Source organism: Trypanosoma conorhini (genome assembly GCF_003719485.1).
Source record: "Trypanosoma conorhini strain 025E chromosome Unknown Tco_14.4_contig_00433, whole genome shotgun sequence".
Lineage (NCBI taxonomy): Eukaryota > Euglenozoa > Kinetoplastea > Trypanosomatida > Trypanosomatidae > Trypanosoma > Trypanosoma conorhini.
This window is the reverse complement of record NW_021704522.1, coordinates 1-13,828: the sequence shown is the minus strand read 5'-3', so window position 1 is coordinate 13,828 and position 13,828 is coordinate 1. Positions and strand designations below refer to the sequence as shown.

The following is a 13,828-nucleotide window of genomic DNA, read 5'->3' as shown; positions in this document are numbered from 1 at the left end:
CTTTTGCGTTTCGTTCCTGCTCCCTCCTCGCGAGTGGACAAAGCGTCAAGGCGTGAGTGACTGCTGTCCGCATCGGAGTGGCAAGCAGCATGTCTGGCGCGCCAGCGTGAAAGCGGCGGAAGCAAAGGGGGTGGGGCGTTACGAATGAAGGCCCTCTCTCTCTCTCTTCCTCTTCAAGCAACAAAAAAACAAAAAAACAACAAACAAAACTCCAAACGGAGGACCTGGCGGGAAGGTGCCTCTGGACGGCAGTGCAGTGTCACGCACAACAGTCTACCTTCACTCTGACTCTGATTCTCACTATGTGCTGCATCCCAGTGGCAAGGAGAGCAGAGAGGACGGCTTTGCTCTTGTCCCGTTTCTCTCGCTCTGTCTGTCTGCCCTTCTCACTCCCACAAACCCACATATACGTACGTAAATAATTTGTTTTCTCATTCATTCATGCGTGAACGCAAGCACGTTGGCATTGCTCTTTTTAAATTAAAATAGTTGATGCTGCATCCTTCCTTGCGCAATCTTTCATCCATGATGCATCCGAATACATTCAATGTGGTTGTCTCCGGGGGCGGCATCGTTGGGGCTGCGTCGCTGGCCTCACTTCAGCTGCTGCGGTCACGTTTTCTCTCCGAGACTATTCGAGAGGATTCCACATCGGCGCATTTGGGTTACGCGTCTCGTCTTTCTCAGTTACTGCTTGCGGATCCCGTACCTCGGCCTCGGTACGACGCGCAGAACGTGGTGCACACCCTACGCACTGTGAGCCTTACACCCGTCTCAAGCAAACTCCTGGACAACTTGGGATGTTGGCGGCGCCTGCAGACAAAGCACCCTTACTATCGCATCGCCCTTCGACACGAGCAGACGAATAGTCCGGCATTTCCTCAACAAAACCGTCCTGTGAGTCATTTTATGAGTTGTCTAGTGGGCGGAAGTGCGGTGACGGCCGAGCCTCTTCTCGAGTTTACGGACTTGAATCGACCACTTGGATTTATCAGCTACAATGCAGAGGTCAACACCGAGCTCATTAATGTTATTGAGGATCAGCAAAACATTAATGAAGCAAATGTCGCTACGGATCGAATTGTTTTTGGCTCCTCAGTGACGTCGCTTACTCTTCCGCCACAGAATCTCGTTGATGGCGCACTGGGTAGTGCGCTGCTGCGCAGTTCCTCTGGTGAAGAGCCCGTGAAGTTTTCTCTTCTACTTGGCTGTGACGGACGTGGTAGCTCCTTGAGAGATGCCTTGGCGACCTCCGCTGTGCAGCACGACTACGCACAAACAGCCTACGTCTGCACCGTTCGTTTAGAACGCCTGGATGATGGCAATGCCTGCAGTTTCCAGAATTTTTTCTTGGACGGGGATCTCATTGCCATGCTTCCCACGTCCGAGGATACGGCGAACATTGTCTTTTCCACAACACCTGCTCACGCCCGTGAGCTGATGGCAGCCTCCCAGGCGGACCTTGTATCAGAGCTAAATAAACGCCTCCATGCGTTTGCTCCAAGGGATATTCCTCGTATTCTTGAGGTCCCTGAGGGAACTGTTAATGGCAAGCAAGTTCGTGGACAAGGAACCTTCCCTTTACGACTCAACTTTGTTCTTCGTCCGTATTCTCCGCGATGCCTACTGCTTGGCGACGCTGCTCATGGCATTCACCCGTTCGCTGGACAGGGGCTTAATTTAGGCCTCTACGATGTCTGCGCTCTGGTGGAATTGCTGGAAAAGGCCATTCGCTCCGGGCAGGATATTGGTAGCGTCTGTGCTGTGGGGCAACCGTTCGCCTCGGAGATGATGCTGCACACCAGCAGTATGATCACAGCTATGGAAGGTGTCTACGCTCTCCTCAACTCTGTACCCAGTTTATCGTGTGCCGGCATGAAAGCCTTGCAAGAGCTTCCGCTCGTGTCATCGTTTGGGAAGCAGTGTATCACGCAATTTTCGTCTGGGGGACTCTTTGCTAGCCGTCACAGCGACTGCTTTTTGCTCTCGTAACTTCGGCGGAGTGCATACGACCCTTCCCCCTCCTACTCCTCCTCGTTGTTACCGCAAACCTCCCATGAAGCGGGGAAAGTAGTGAGCAAGGCCTTGAGGGATTTTAGACAACTCTCTTTCTCTAGTACAGTTGCATTGCTTCTCTCTGCTGCTCTCATGAGCATTCGTTACATCTGTCCTACTCGGATTGACAAGGAGGAGTGAGAGCGTGCTCGATTTTGTTTTTCTTCTTTCTTCTTGTTGCTGCTTTTGCGCAGTAAGGTGCTAGAAGGGCCAAAACCAAGGCGGCAACAGGCGGGAAGGTGGAAGCAGGTGAGCTAACGGGAGCGAAGGGCTGCTGTGGCTCAGCGTTTGGTGTAGAGGCCTTGGACAACGAGGAACCGGAAAAGGGCGGAGGCATGAGGCAGGCGGAGTGTAGGGCTGAAGGAGGCCCTCTTTCTTCGGGTGCCAGGGTATACGAGGAGATGAGCAACGTGCAGAAGCAGCTTCTTCGGGACTACTTGTCGAGCAAGTTGGGGGCCACCAGCGACTGGCGCCGGGTGGTGTCGCGCCGGGTGGAGGAGGTTGTGCGCCGCAGGGCGCGATCGGGAGAGTCGCTGGACGCCCACGACGTGGTGGGCGAGGTGCTGCCCTTTTCTCGCTCTATTATCCCCGCCGAGGTGCGTGAGGGGCTTTTCCGCCACATCGCAGGCGCGCTACGCCTGAGCGATGCGCAGGACTGAGTGCAGCGTCTCTGTCTACCCCCTCCCCCATCCCTGCCTCCCGAGACAAAAAAAAAAAGAAAAGGAAGGAAAACACACTGCCTTCTTGCAGTTCTCTCTTTCCTTCTTTTTTTTCCCCCCACCCCACCCTGTTTTTAAACTTGTTGCTTGCGTTGCCGTCGTTCCTTCTTGACTTCTCTCTCTTTTTCTGAACGCGTGGGTTCAACGCCGCAATATCGTCTGGCTGTCTTTTTTCTGCAGGGCTCGAGGGGTTTTCGCCGGGAGGAGAGGCGGCTGCGAAAGGGACGGAGACACAAACAAGAAGAAAAACAACAACAACAACAACAACAAAGAAGGGTGATAGTCACAGGGAGAGCAGCAGCAACTACTGCGAGAACGTCATCTGCACTAAGAAAAAAAAAACAACAACAACAACTAAAACTAAAGCCACACGTTTTATTATAAAAGGGCGCGAATAAATAAGTGGATAGGAATGAGCGGGGCAAAGGACGAGGTTGCGAACAAGATACGTGAGGGGACTCAAAGGCGTTTTGAGGAGATTCAGCGGCTCCGACAGCTGCGGCAGGAACGGCGTGAGGAACTGAAGGAGAAGGCGGCAAATGCAGCCCCTGTCAGCCCCGCCAGTTTTATTCCCTTTATACTCATTTCTCTTGTGTTCCTGAGTTTTCCCTTGTCGGAGCCAAAAGTTGACTGGCTGCTGGTCAGCCTATTTGTTGTGTTGAATGGGCTGTGGACAATTTTGTTTCGCTCCAGGTCTTGGCTCAACTTGGCCACGATGATTCTCTCTAACATCGCCTTGGTGCGGTGGTCTCCCATTATCCCCAATTTGCCGCAACTGATCCGTGGGGTCTCCCTCAAATATGTCGTCGCCTACGTGGCGGGAAACATTCTTCTTGTCATTATTATATACTTTGCCTATGTCGAGCGGCGCGCGCCGTGGTGTGCGTCAGGGCAGCAGCGCGGGAGGAAATCCGTACGAAACGACAAGGGGAACGGAGAAAAGAGTGAGACGCTGGAGGAGTTTGCCAGGCGTCGGGATCGAATGAATCGGCTTGACTTGGCAGCCTCAGGGGTGATTGTGGGAAATTTGCTCCTACTGGTCCTCCTGGGCGTGGTGCCACTGGAGATATTCATGCATTCCTTTCGTCAGCTGATCTCGTTTCTTCGCTAGGGCACACATTATCACGCACATGCACAGACACGAACGCTGGTGCCTTTAGACTCGCTACAAAACAAGTAAGACAAAATCAAAAAAAAAAAAAAGAGAGAGAGAGGAGGGCGATGGAAACAAAGGAAAGACGGCACTGTCACTGTCACAGTCGTTTCGTGTATGTATATGTGTTTTGTTTGCCTCCCCATAATCTGCGTGTCTTGCGTGTGTGCTTGTGCGTGCTGCTATGTCGTTTTTTAGTATTGGGTGATGCGCAATGGGCGGTTTCCCTTGGCCTTTTTTCGTTTTTGTTTTACCGGATTGGAAAGGAAACTGCCGCCGTCATTGCTTGTGGCGAGGACGTCATTGTGTTCTTTGATAGTTGCTGTTGTTTTTCTTCTGTTTGGTTATTGTGCGCCCTTTGGGACACGCCTGACGTTAACTGCGTCGACGGTGCGTTGTCGTGCGGGAGTCCGTTTTTCTTCCCGTTGCCGCTTGGGCATTTCATCCCTTCTCCCCTTTTGATGTGTCGCTGTGCCTGCGTGGGCGTGTGTCTGTTTGCACGTGCGTGCCTCCGCCTGGCCCCATTTTTCGCGCATCTGTTTGCTTCCCACTCTTGGCTGCCTCTCCCCCGTCACGGACCTGCAATTATTTTCGCTAGACAAACGGGCGCAGGCGCCGTCGAGGCAAGGGAGAGGGAGGGGGAGAGAGAGTGAGATAGATAGAGAGAGAGAGAGAGAGGAGGCGAGAATGGCCCCAAAGAAACGCTTGCCGCGCAGGAATAAGACGACGGATGGCCATCCAAATTTGGAGGAGGCAGCAGCTGAGCGCATCGACGCCGTCACCGCGGAGCCGCTGCATCCTTTGCGGTTTGTTGAGATCCTGAGCCCAGATGGAACGTTGCGGCTGTTTTACAACACCGCCACGCTTATTCGTATCGCCACAGACAGGGGCATGTTTATGCAGCCACCGCATTTTCGGGAGCCAATGCTGCCTTCCTTGCAGCGGCAGGTGGAGGAGATTGAGGGGCGAACCTTTCGCTTTGAGAAGAGCAACGTTCTTATTCGCGACATCGGGGATGAAAATGCAGGTGGCATCCACGTTCTTCACAGGCATGTGTACTTTGACCAGATTATGGATGAGTTCTATCTTCTTAATCCGGCCGAGCTGTACGTGTGCCCGGCGTGCTACCTCCATTGGATTGGCGCACGCCTTATTCCACACCTGACCGAGACCCGACAGAGAATTGAATACGTGGACGGGGACCCTAACCCTGTCATCGACCCCCTAGACGTTTTTGCGCACATGCAGGGGGTGCAAAATGCGGCGGAGAATGAAGCCGATGCCTCGCACGCGGCGGACGTGAGTGCAGAAGTGGAGCGTGTTCCGTTGACAATTCCTTCCATGGACGTGGTGCCTAACTGGGACTCTCCGCTGGTGCACATTGTGTTCCGTCGCGCCATTAGTTGGAGGCGCCACGTTCGCCGCCACCACAGCGACACGGGAACCGCCGCTGTAGACTACCGCCTAAAAGAATTCCTCTCACAGTACATCTCACAGTACAATCGTCTGCTGGAGGAAAAGAACCGAAAGCTGCGGCGCCGCGGCGATGGCGCCTCCACGGGGACTCCTGAACTGACCGTGCCACGCTATTGGCACATCAATGCGCGGTACAACCGTTTGCGTTACAATCGAATAGTGGAGGCAGTAGAGCGTGCGGAGCCGCACCTCGACGAATGCGTGAACCAAACAGCTTTTCCAAATGAGACTGTGATGAACACATTTCACTCGAACGATCAGGACAGCTCCGCAAGCGACTTTATTTGCGACTCGGACAGCAGCAGTGAGAGTAGCGGGAGCAGCTATAGTCAATTTTCGCGCCATGAGCAGCGCTCGCCGGACCCGTACGGGGAGGCCGATGCCGACGAGACCCAAGAGTCGCGCAAACGTCGGCGCGAAAGCAGCAGCCCAACCACTTCCGCCTCCTCTACCTCTTCATCTCTCCAGGAGGAGGCGGAGGAAGAAGAGTCGAGGGCCAAACAACGCCGATGGCTTAAGACTGGACTCTTGGCGCCACTTCCCGAGCCTTACCGTGAGCTCACTTATGAAGAGCGCCGGGTGTTGGACGCCCACGCGAAACGGGTGGTTAAACCGACACTGTTGTATGTCCCGCCGCAGGAGGGGGAAAGCGAAGACGACTCTGAAGAAGAAGACGTGGATTGGGGTCAGATTGGGGAAACAATCGAAAGTGCTGCCGTGTATGTTCGTGACATGCAGCAGCGTCACACCAACACAACGACGACGACGACGACGACGAATACGACGTCTACCCCTGCGGACCAGCGCGGTGGGAAGACATCGAGTAAAGAATGTAGTGCGACAGGTAAACGGATGACAGATGCACCGTCGACGGCATGCGCAGTACAGAGGCTCATGCTGGATGACGACTCACTGCCCCCCCACGACCACGGCGCACCAAAACTCCTTTGCGCCTGGCCGACAAAAACGTCTTCTTTTGGATGACTCCAATTAACGATGCCTCTCTGTGCCTCTGTGTGTGTGTGGGAGGCGCAAATCCAGATGATTGGTAGTTGCTTCAGGTAATAAAAAAAAGAGGAGTCAGTATGGCTTTTGTTTCCTTTTCCCTTCCGCATCTCAGTATGTTGCTTCTCCCTCTTTTTCCATCTCTCGTCTGTTGTCGCCGTCGTTCTACCCCTTTGATGGCCCTATCCTGGTCTTGAGGTTGTTGTCCTTTTTTTTTTAATTCTTGCCCTCAGTTTCGTCGGCCGCTTCTCTTCGGTGGGAGCGCGGTGGCCTGTGGGGTGTGTGTGTGTGCGTGCGTGCGTGCGTGCGTGTGTGCTCTTGGTCTCCCACACCTTTTGCCACACATGAGGGGATGGGACGCAGTTTTGCCGCAAGTCGTGACGGGGGCAGGGGATTCTCGCGATGCGACGCATGCGCAGCTGTGCGGTATGGTGCGTGGAATGGAGGAGGCCGCTGAAGCCACAAGGCGAAGACTGAAGCAAATGGAGAAGGCCCTCGAGCGACAGCGTGTGATCGTGAACGAGGTTAGGGCATCCACCTCGCGGTTTGAGGACACGTTCACAAAAACAAACAGTGATCTTCAGTACATTCAACAACAGCTTGAGTACGTTGTCGTCAGTCTGGAAAAGGAGCGCGGGACCGTGGCCGACCACACGGAGCAGTTGCGACTCTTCGCGATGGAATCAAACCGCCGTGATGGCCGAAACGCCGATTTCTCAGATGATGGCACCTCGATGCTGCTTTGGTTGGCTACGTGGCTCTATCGCCCACTTGTACACTTTGCAAAGGGGTGCTACACGCTGCTCTCTCCGCTTCTCAACACCCTTGAGTCTCTCTCCTTGTTTAACACGGATGTACTCGTGCGCCGTAGCGAGAGCGGTTCGCGTCTTCGTCACTCGGAGACAAATGAGGATCTCTTGAAAAGACTTCAGAAGGGCACCTTGGACCCCACCTCACTTCTCAAGAAAAACTGAGTCCCCTGCATTTATGCAGCTGTACACCCCCGTTTTTTTTTTTTGCTTTCGCTTTGTCGTGTTCGAAGTGGCTGCATGTGTATGCGATATATTTTGTTTGTTGCTTTTGTTTGACCGCCTTCACTGTCTCACCTTTTTTTTTTGTCCTTTCCACGTTTGTTGGCCACACAGTTTGGATGCACGCATCCGCGTACCTTGAGAACGATGCAAAAGTACTCGGGAATTTCTTTGCAGCCCGTAGTGACGCAGTTTTTCTCTTCAACTGCTGCGGGGTTCGTGGCATTGATGCACTGGCAGAGGGGTTTGAGCTGATCGTTTTGTTCTTCCTTACCCTGCTCTTCTTCTTCTGCCTGGCCTGTGCCAGCTTCTCGCTCTGGCGTGAGACGGCGCTTCTTGCCGTTTCCCGTTACCTCAGGATCTGCGAAACTCTGCTGGAGCCTGAGCGGCAGGAGACGCGCCCGAACCTGCAGGCCCACCGCTCAGTTGCAGGGGCAGAGGCGGCGCAGAAGGCAACATGCAGCCCCCCTTGCCTCTTGGGAAACTGCCCCGTCGCAGGCGTTCCGAAGCACGGCGTGCGTCATCTTGCGGTCATCATGGATGGAAACCGTCGCTTTGGTAAGCGCACCTCCCAGTGTGTTGTCCCTGCCGCTGCTGTGTCAAAGCTCTGCGATTCCATTTTGGATGAAAATGGCCCAGCGAAGCCGAGTGGTGAGTGGGGCACGGCCCTTACCTCGCTCCTACGACACACCACGTTAGACGGTCACCGCCGTGGCGGTGAGAAGCTCATGGAATTCATTACTGACTGTCTAGAGCTTAACATCGAAATGCTTACGGTGTATGCGTTCTCCGCCGAAAACTGGGAGAGGGCACCCCTCGAGGTGAATGTGCTCATGACACTCTTCTACTTTTTCTTCGAGCGCATACGGGACTCTGCGAGGGAGAACGGGATTTTTATTCGCTTTATTTCCCCAGTCTTTGATAAAATTTCGCCTCGTCTTCAGGAGCTCATGCGGTGTGTGGAGGAAGAATCGCGTCGGCACCGCCCCCGTCGCATTGTTGTCAATGTGTGCGTTAGCTACAGTGGGCGGGAGGAAGTCCTTTGGGCCTGCAATCGCCTGTTGCGGCGCGTGAATAAGTCGACACCAATATCGCATGCGGAATTTATGAGTCACATGCTTCGCAGTATCACGCAAGACGACCATGAGGCGGAGGACGCCACAGTTCTAGCGGATAGTGGCGGGGCAGAGCCGCAGCTTTTGCTCCGCACAAGTGGGGAGCAGCGGCTAAGTAATTTCTTGCTGTACGAGTGTGCCTACACGGAGTTTGTTTTCATAAACAAGACGTGGCCGGAGGTCGACAGGGGAGATCTCATTCAGCTACTCTGGGACTTCAGCCAACGCGGCAGGCGTCACGGGAGGTGATGCGGGGCGGGCGTGAGGAAATGCCGCGCAATGGCGCCACCGTAGATGCTGAAGGGAGGGTGAAAACGAGAAGTAAAAAAGACGAAAGTAAAAAAAAAGAATAATAACTAAAGCAACAGTCCAAACAACGACGAGCAAACAACGATGAGTAAGCGCAAAGGCAGTATCAAAAGGTGGAAAGCAAACACGGTGCATGCTTAATGGGCTGCCTACGCACCGTCTGAAATGTGTGTCCGCTGCTAGACGCTCGCCGGGCGGTCGCTGGCTTTTCTGGCTTATTTTCTTCGTGCACTGCCTCCCCTCCGCGGACGGCGCACCATCTCTTTTTTTTTTTTGCTTTGCTTTGCTTTGCCCTGCCGCAACGACAAGAAGGGCGCACCCCAACAAAAGGAAAGGGAGCAAGGCGGCAAAAACTCACCACGCGCACAGCCGCAGCGACAACGGCGAAGAGGCGAACACGGGAAAGTTCTTCTAGACGCGTTGCTCCTAATGGATGAGCCTCCGCGCGACCGCCTCATCGCTGAAGAGGAGGCAAAGCCGAGCGGTGAGGTGGAGGAGATCATTTCCATCCCAAGCTCCACCCTCGTCGAGTTCAACCCAAGAAGCGACATCATACGAAGTGAACTACTACACGTAGTCGCGGGCTGGCTGATAGAACAAGGACTGACCTCCTCCGTCCAAATTCTTCGTGATGAGGCGGCAGCGCTTCTGCGTCAAGAGCACAATGAGCGAAAAGCCCTTCACACCATTTCTCGCGCCATACATGAAGGTAATTGGGACACCGCCCATGCGCAGCTGAAAAAGCTGGAGTCCACAACAAACCCGGCTGGGGCAGTCAAAAACGAGGCACCGTCGCGTATCACCTCACTGCTTCAGTTGCTGCCGTTTTTGCTCGTCCAACAGCAATTTATGGAGTACGTTGAAGAAGGTGGGCAGCGGGCCCATGTATTTTTTATGAGGAGAATTAAGCCTTTAGAAGGAACGATAAGCAAAGACCACTTTCAACAGTTGGTTTACCTGCTGACTTGCCGAAATGTATCGGAGGCTGGAAGCATGTTTCCAGCTTGGCGTGGTTGGAATCCTGCGATAGGACGCTCGCAGCTTCAGTCCCTCATATCGAAATTCATCGGCTATTGCGACAGCAGCCCATATTGCCGCCAATGCGAGGGTAATTTTGATACTGGGCCCCATATTGCGTTCAAGGGTCTGGAGCAAATTTTGGCAAATTCCCTCTCGTATGAGCTTCTAAAGTCTCAACATCCTTCGCGGCTGCGTGGGCTCGCAACGCATCATGTGCACTCTATTCTTCAGCCATTGGGGGACCAACTTATCCCATCCAACCTCATTGCCTCGATTGATATCAACAGGATTAGTTGCGGCAGTGGTGCAGGCGCCGGAAAGGGTGTGCGTTTGACGGCGTGCCAACCATTTCTTCAAATACCTGCTGTTGTTGTAGGTACATATGCGGGAGCTATTTTGTGGGTGCAGTTGGAACAAAAAGACTTGTCTCTAACTGGAGCATCTTGTGAGGCGTGTCTTAAATTGTACCAATATGATGCTCCAGTGAGAGGTATGGCAAGCCATGACCGTCAAATACTCCTCTCATGGAGCGCATGTCAGGCCGTTGTTCTCAATTTAGGACGTATTATGGGGAAAACGACAGATGTCTTGGACACATCCGAGTGGCTGATGGATTGTGTGGCCAACACATTTGCTCACACAGCAGAGGTTTACTCGTCCTGCCTGTTTCCATCTGGATTTATTCTTGCAACTGGATTGTCAGAGGGGACAGTTACCATTTGGGACATGTTAACAGGGGCCAAAATGTTTCAGCGCAGCTTCAGCTCATCCGCAATTGAGTCACTTACCGCGAATCGATCTGGAACCTGCTATTTTGCGGCCTCAAAAGAAGGCCTTGTTCGCGTCGTTGACGTTACTACTGGGGTTCTCTTGTTTACCTTGGCCTCACCTGTGGCGAGTGAGATCTCATCCATAGCGCTTTCTCCCTCAGCGTCCTTACTGCTTGTGTCATACCGAAGCGGCATACTTCGGCTGTGGGACGTGCTAACTGGGGAGATTCTTCCTCAGCGATTTGAAGGCGTTGAAAGCCATACACGCAAAGGTAGCAGTGTCACCTTCGGATGCGTTGACTCACACATTATCAGCGGACACAACGAAGGTTATCTCTACATTTGGGACACAGGTCCCGCACAGCTAAGAGAGCCCTGCTTTCTTGTAAATTCCACGGCGTCGAACGGAACACCAGAGAGCTCCCAGAGGGAGACGGCGGGGCCGCAATCATCGTCCGTCCCTGGCCGATATTACTGGCCTGTGGGAGAAGCCGTGCCCCCGCCGATACGCACCAAACTCCATCGCTCTTCCATCAATGATGTAAAATTTCAACATCACTACGTTCTGACGTGCGGTGATGATGGAACTGTTTGCATCTGCAGCGGTGTCTTGAGCCCTCCAAGATGAAATTTGATACGGACGAAGAAGAAGAAAAACTAAACAGGATGACCCAAGCTTTTACCAAATAGCCAAGCTATTTGCAATGACTTTGCTTTTTTTTTGTTTCATTTTCTTCTTCGCAATTTTTGCTCTAATGATGCACATTTTGCATCCGCTACAGATTACCACTCTTGTGCAGGGCTCAGCGAACGTTGAACGTCTGCGTTGCTGGACTGTTGCTACCAGCTTTTCTTGTACATTCTCCCCCAGCATTGTTGGTTGCGGTTGTTATTGTCTTTTCCGTTTAGATCTAAGATTCGTTTGCGCGAATTCATCCTTCCCGAGAAAATCCCACGCATCAGCGTATCAGGCCCTCCATGGTGCGAAAAGGTTTCGAGATAAAGTACAAGAAGTTACACACTTTGGAGCATCGGTTATCCGAGGCGGCGAAGGTTCGTGAGAAAAACCCCAATCGACTCCCCATCATCTGCGAAAAGGTGGACGGTTCCGCCATTGGAGACTTGGAAAGGGGGAAGTTTCTCGTGCCGTCGGACCTCACCGTCGGGCAATTTGTACTGGTGCTCCGGAAGCGTGTGACGGTGGAGGCGGATGAGGCAATTTTTCTCTTTGTGAATGGCGCTGTGCCCCCCACCACGGCACAAATGTCAGACTTGTACGCGCAGCACAAGGACGAGGACGGTTTTCTCTACATAAAGTACTCGGGGGAGGCAACATTTGGTTCGCGGTGAGTCGTGCGACCGCGTATGTATCTCTCGCTCTCTTTCTCTCTCTCTCTCTCTCTCTCTGTGCGTGCGCGGAGCTTCCGTGGTGGGCGTGGACACCGTGGGGGAGAGTTACTTTCATTGTGCATGAAAATCCCGAAGCAGGGGCCGCAGCTTAAAGATATTTCTTTTGCGACGGTGTTAGAGGGTTCTTCGTTTTAGTATATAGTTGCTTTTTCGTATTGCGCGTGTTTCGTTCTTTTTTTTTTGGCCTACGCCTTCCCTCCCCCCCCCCACTGTAGTGGGGCGCTTGTTGCTCTCTTCATGCCATTTACACCGAGGACAGCTGGCGTGTCTTTTTCTCCGTTAGTGTGCGTGCGGCCTGAGTCTTCCAATGCTTCATTGAACCCTACACCGTTGCTGAGTGCGTTGCTGAGTGCGTTGCGTTGCGTTGCGTCCCCCACAGGGGTCCTTGCACAAGTGTGTGTGTGCTACACTCGGGCGACGGGCGATGTCCGGTTGTCTCCTACCGCTTTGCCTTCTTCTCTAGCAAGGGCAGTTGGAGTGCACAGCAGCAATGAAGAAAGGATTCGAAAGCCGGTATAAGTTGTCTCACTCGTTTGAGTCCCGCCAAAAAGAGGCGGCGAAGGTTCGTGAACGACATCCTGACCGACTCCCCATCATCTGCGAAAAGGTGGATGACTCCGACATTGGAGACTTGGAAAGGGGGAAGTTTCTCGTGCCGTCGGACCTCACCGTCGGGCAATTTGTACTGGTGCTCCGGAAGCGTGTGACGGTGGAGGCGGATGAGGCAATTTTTCTCTTTGTGAATGGCGCTGTGCCCCCCACCACGGCACAAATGTCAGACTTGTACGCGCAGCACAAGGACGAGGACGGTTTTCTCTACATAAAGTACTCGGGGGAGGCAACATTTGGTTCGCGGTGAGTCGTGCGACCGCGTATGTATCTCTCGCTCTCTTTCTCCCTCTCTCTCTGTGCTTGCGTCTTCCGCTATCCTGCGGTGTTGGGGGGTTAATTTAGCTGCGCCGGCAGGTGGGGGGCGGTGGGCGGAGTGGCGAGGCCGCCCCCGTGCAGTGCGGCTGCCCTGCCCCGCACCGTGTGGGCTGCGGTGGCCCTCACACTTTCTTTCTGTCTCTATCTCTTGCTGAACGTGGCTGCGTGGGGGTCGTGTGTCAGTGCGCCTATTTTTTTTTGTATATCCCCCCTCCCCCTTTCATTCTCCTTTTGGCTGGTGGTGGTGGGGTTCAGCTGCATCGCAAGACAACAACAACAAATACGCGGGGAAAAAAAAGCTCAAGTGGAGAATGCCTGGGAGGCGCGAGGAACGTGTTTACGCTGCGGCGGAGGGGGATCCCGCCACAGATGTGCCGCAGGGACGGCGCAGGGCGAGGTCGGGGCCCGGCAGCGGCACGCGGCAACCCGCGGCGCAGCGCCGAAGGGTGGAGGAAGCACCGCCGGTCCTGAGGTGGACTCTTACCAGCACGGTGGAGGAAGTACTGCTGGAGGGAAGCGTGCGCGCCGACAGAATGAAGCTGAACGACTTCCTTCGCAGCCAATTGGACGGCGTGGGCGTGGAGCCAAGGAACGAGAGCGTCTCTGTGGAGGATTTTCTTGCGGGCCCCGGGACATTCATCGCAAGTGAGGGAGTGTTGGACACAATAAAGAAGACCGAGCTGTTCAAGAGCGTGGAAGAAGCACGCAAGCTTGCGGGCCAGGGCGTGAGCACTCTCCAGCACTGGAGGGGGTTTGCAAGGAGGGGCGCGGCTAGTCCTCAAGCAAGGGGGAAGCTGGACGCAGCGCTTGACGCGGCGGTGGAGGAGGAAGCGAGGCA

At 53.9% G+C, this 13,828-nt stretch overlaps 10 protein-coding genes across 10 annotated transcripts, besides 8 other annotated features; all 10 read left to right on the top strand.

The window, feature by feature from the left end:
- Positions 1-179: 179 nt before the first annotated feature.
- Positions 180-209: a microsatellite.
- Positions 210-492: 283 nt separating this feature from the next.
- Tco025E_06436 (putative Monooxygenase) lies at positions 493-1,992 on the top strand (the record flags this gene model as incomplete). Its single annotated transcript, XM_029373313.1, has 1 exon — positions 493-1,992. The coding sequence occupies one exon, from the start codon at positions 493-495 to the stop codon at positions 1,990-1,992; it is 1,500 nt and encodes a 499-aa protein (XP_029226578.1).
- Positions 1,993-2,390: 398 nt separating this feature from the next.
- On the top strand, positions 2,391-2,714 carry Tco025E_06435 (uncharacterized protein; the record flags this gene model as incomplete). The annotated part of the gene is made up of 1 exon (XM_029373312.1): positions 2,391-2,714. The coding sequence occupies one exon, from the start codon at positions 2,391-2,393 to the stop codon at positions 2,712-2,714; it is 324 nt and encodes a 107-aa protein (XP_029226577.1).
- A 295-nt stretch (positions 2,715-3,009) lies between these two features.
- Positions 3,010-3,135: a microsatellite.
- Positions 3,136-3,186: 51 nt separating this feature from the next.
- Tco025E_06434 (uncharacterized protein) lies at positions 3,187-3,885 on the top strand (the record flags this gene model as incomplete). Its single annotated transcript, XM_029373311.1, has 1 exon — positions 3,187-3,885. The coding sequence occupies one exon, from the start codon at positions 3,187-3,189 to the stop codon at positions 3,883-3,885; it is 699 nt and encodes a 232-aa protein (XP_029226576.1).
- A 56-nt stretch (positions 3,886-3,941) lies between these two features.
- Positions 3,942-3,977: a microsatellite.
- Positions 3,978-4,553: 576 nt separating this feature from the next.
- Positions 4,554-4,614: a microsatellite.
- On the top strand, positions 4,615-6,387 carry Tco025E_06433 (uncharacterized protein; the record flags this gene model as incomplete). The annotated part of the gene is made up of 1 exon (XM_029373310.1): positions 4,615-6,387. One exon carries the CDS (start codon positions 4,615-4,617, stop codon positions 6,385-6,387), a length of 1,773 nt encoding a protein of 590 aa, XP_029226575.1.
- Positions 6,388-6,680: 293 nt separating this feature from the next.
- Positions 6,681-6,724: a microsatellite.
- Positions 6,725-6,752: 28 nt separating this feature from the next.
- Tco025E_06432 (uncharacterized protein) lies at positions 6,753-7,382 on the top strand (the record flags this gene model as incomplete). The annotated part of the gene is made up of 1 exon (XM_029373309.1): positions 6,753-7,382. One exon carries the CDS (start codon positions 6,753-6,755, stop codon positions 7,380-7,382), a length of 630 nt encoding a protein of 209 aa, XP_029226574.1.
- Positions 7,383-7,558: 176 nt separating this feature from the next.
- Tco025E_06431 (cis-prenyltransferase) lies at positions 7,559-8,803 on the top strand (the record flags this gene model as incomplete). Its single annotated transcript, XM_029373308.1, has 1 exon — positions 7,559-8,803. One exon carries the CDS (start codon positions 7,559-7,561, stop codon positions 8,801-8,803), a length of 1,245 nt encoding a protein of 414 aa, XP_029226573.1.
- Positions 8,804-9,292: 489 nt separating this feature from the next.
- On the top strand, positions 9,293-11,281 carry Tco025E_06430 (uncharacterized protein; the record flags this gene model as incomplete). Its single annotated transcript, XM_029373307.1, has 1 exon — positions 9,293-11,281. The coding sequence occupies one exon, from the start codon at positions 9,293-9,295 to the stop codon at positions 11,279-11,281; it is 1,989 nt and encodes a 662-aa protein (XP_029226572.1).
- A 350-nt stretch (positions 11,282-11,631) lies between these two features.
- Tco025E_06429 (Atg8-like protein 1) lies at positions 11,632-12,003 on the top strand (the record flags this gene model as incomplete). Its single annotated transcript, XM_029373306.1, has 1 exon — positions 11,632-12,003. The coding sequence occupies one exon, from the start codon at positions 11,632-11,634 to the stop codon at positions 12,001-12,003; it is 372 nt and encodes a 123-aa protein (XP_029226571.1).
- A 20-nt stretch (positions 12,004-12,023) lies between these two features.
- Positions 12,024-12,060: a microsatellite.
- A 331-nt stretch (positions 12,061-12,391) lies between these two features.
- Positions 12,392-12,433: a microsatellite.
- Positions 12,434-12,553: 120 nt separating this feature from the next.
- On the top strand, positions 12,554-12,922 carry Tco025E_06428 (microtubule-associated protein 1A/1B, light chain 3; the record flags this gene model as incomplete). The annotated part of the gene is made up of 1 exon (XM_029373305.1): positions 12,554-12,922. The coding sequence occupies one exon, from the start codon at positions 12,554-12,556 to the stop codon at positions 12,920-12,922; it is 369 nt and encodes a 122-aa protein (XP_029226570.1).
- A 20-nt stretch (positions 12,923-12,942) lies between these two features.
- Positions 12,943-12,971: a microsatellite.
- Positions 12,972-13,301: 330 nt separating this feature from the next.
- Positions 13,302-13,828, top strand: Tco025E_06427 (retrotransposon hot spot (RHS) protein; the record flags this gene model as incomplete). The annotated part of the gene is made up of 1 exon (XM_029373304.1): positions 13,302-13,828. A coding segment is annotated over one exon (527 nt), but the record flags the coding sequence as incomplete, so codon positions are not given.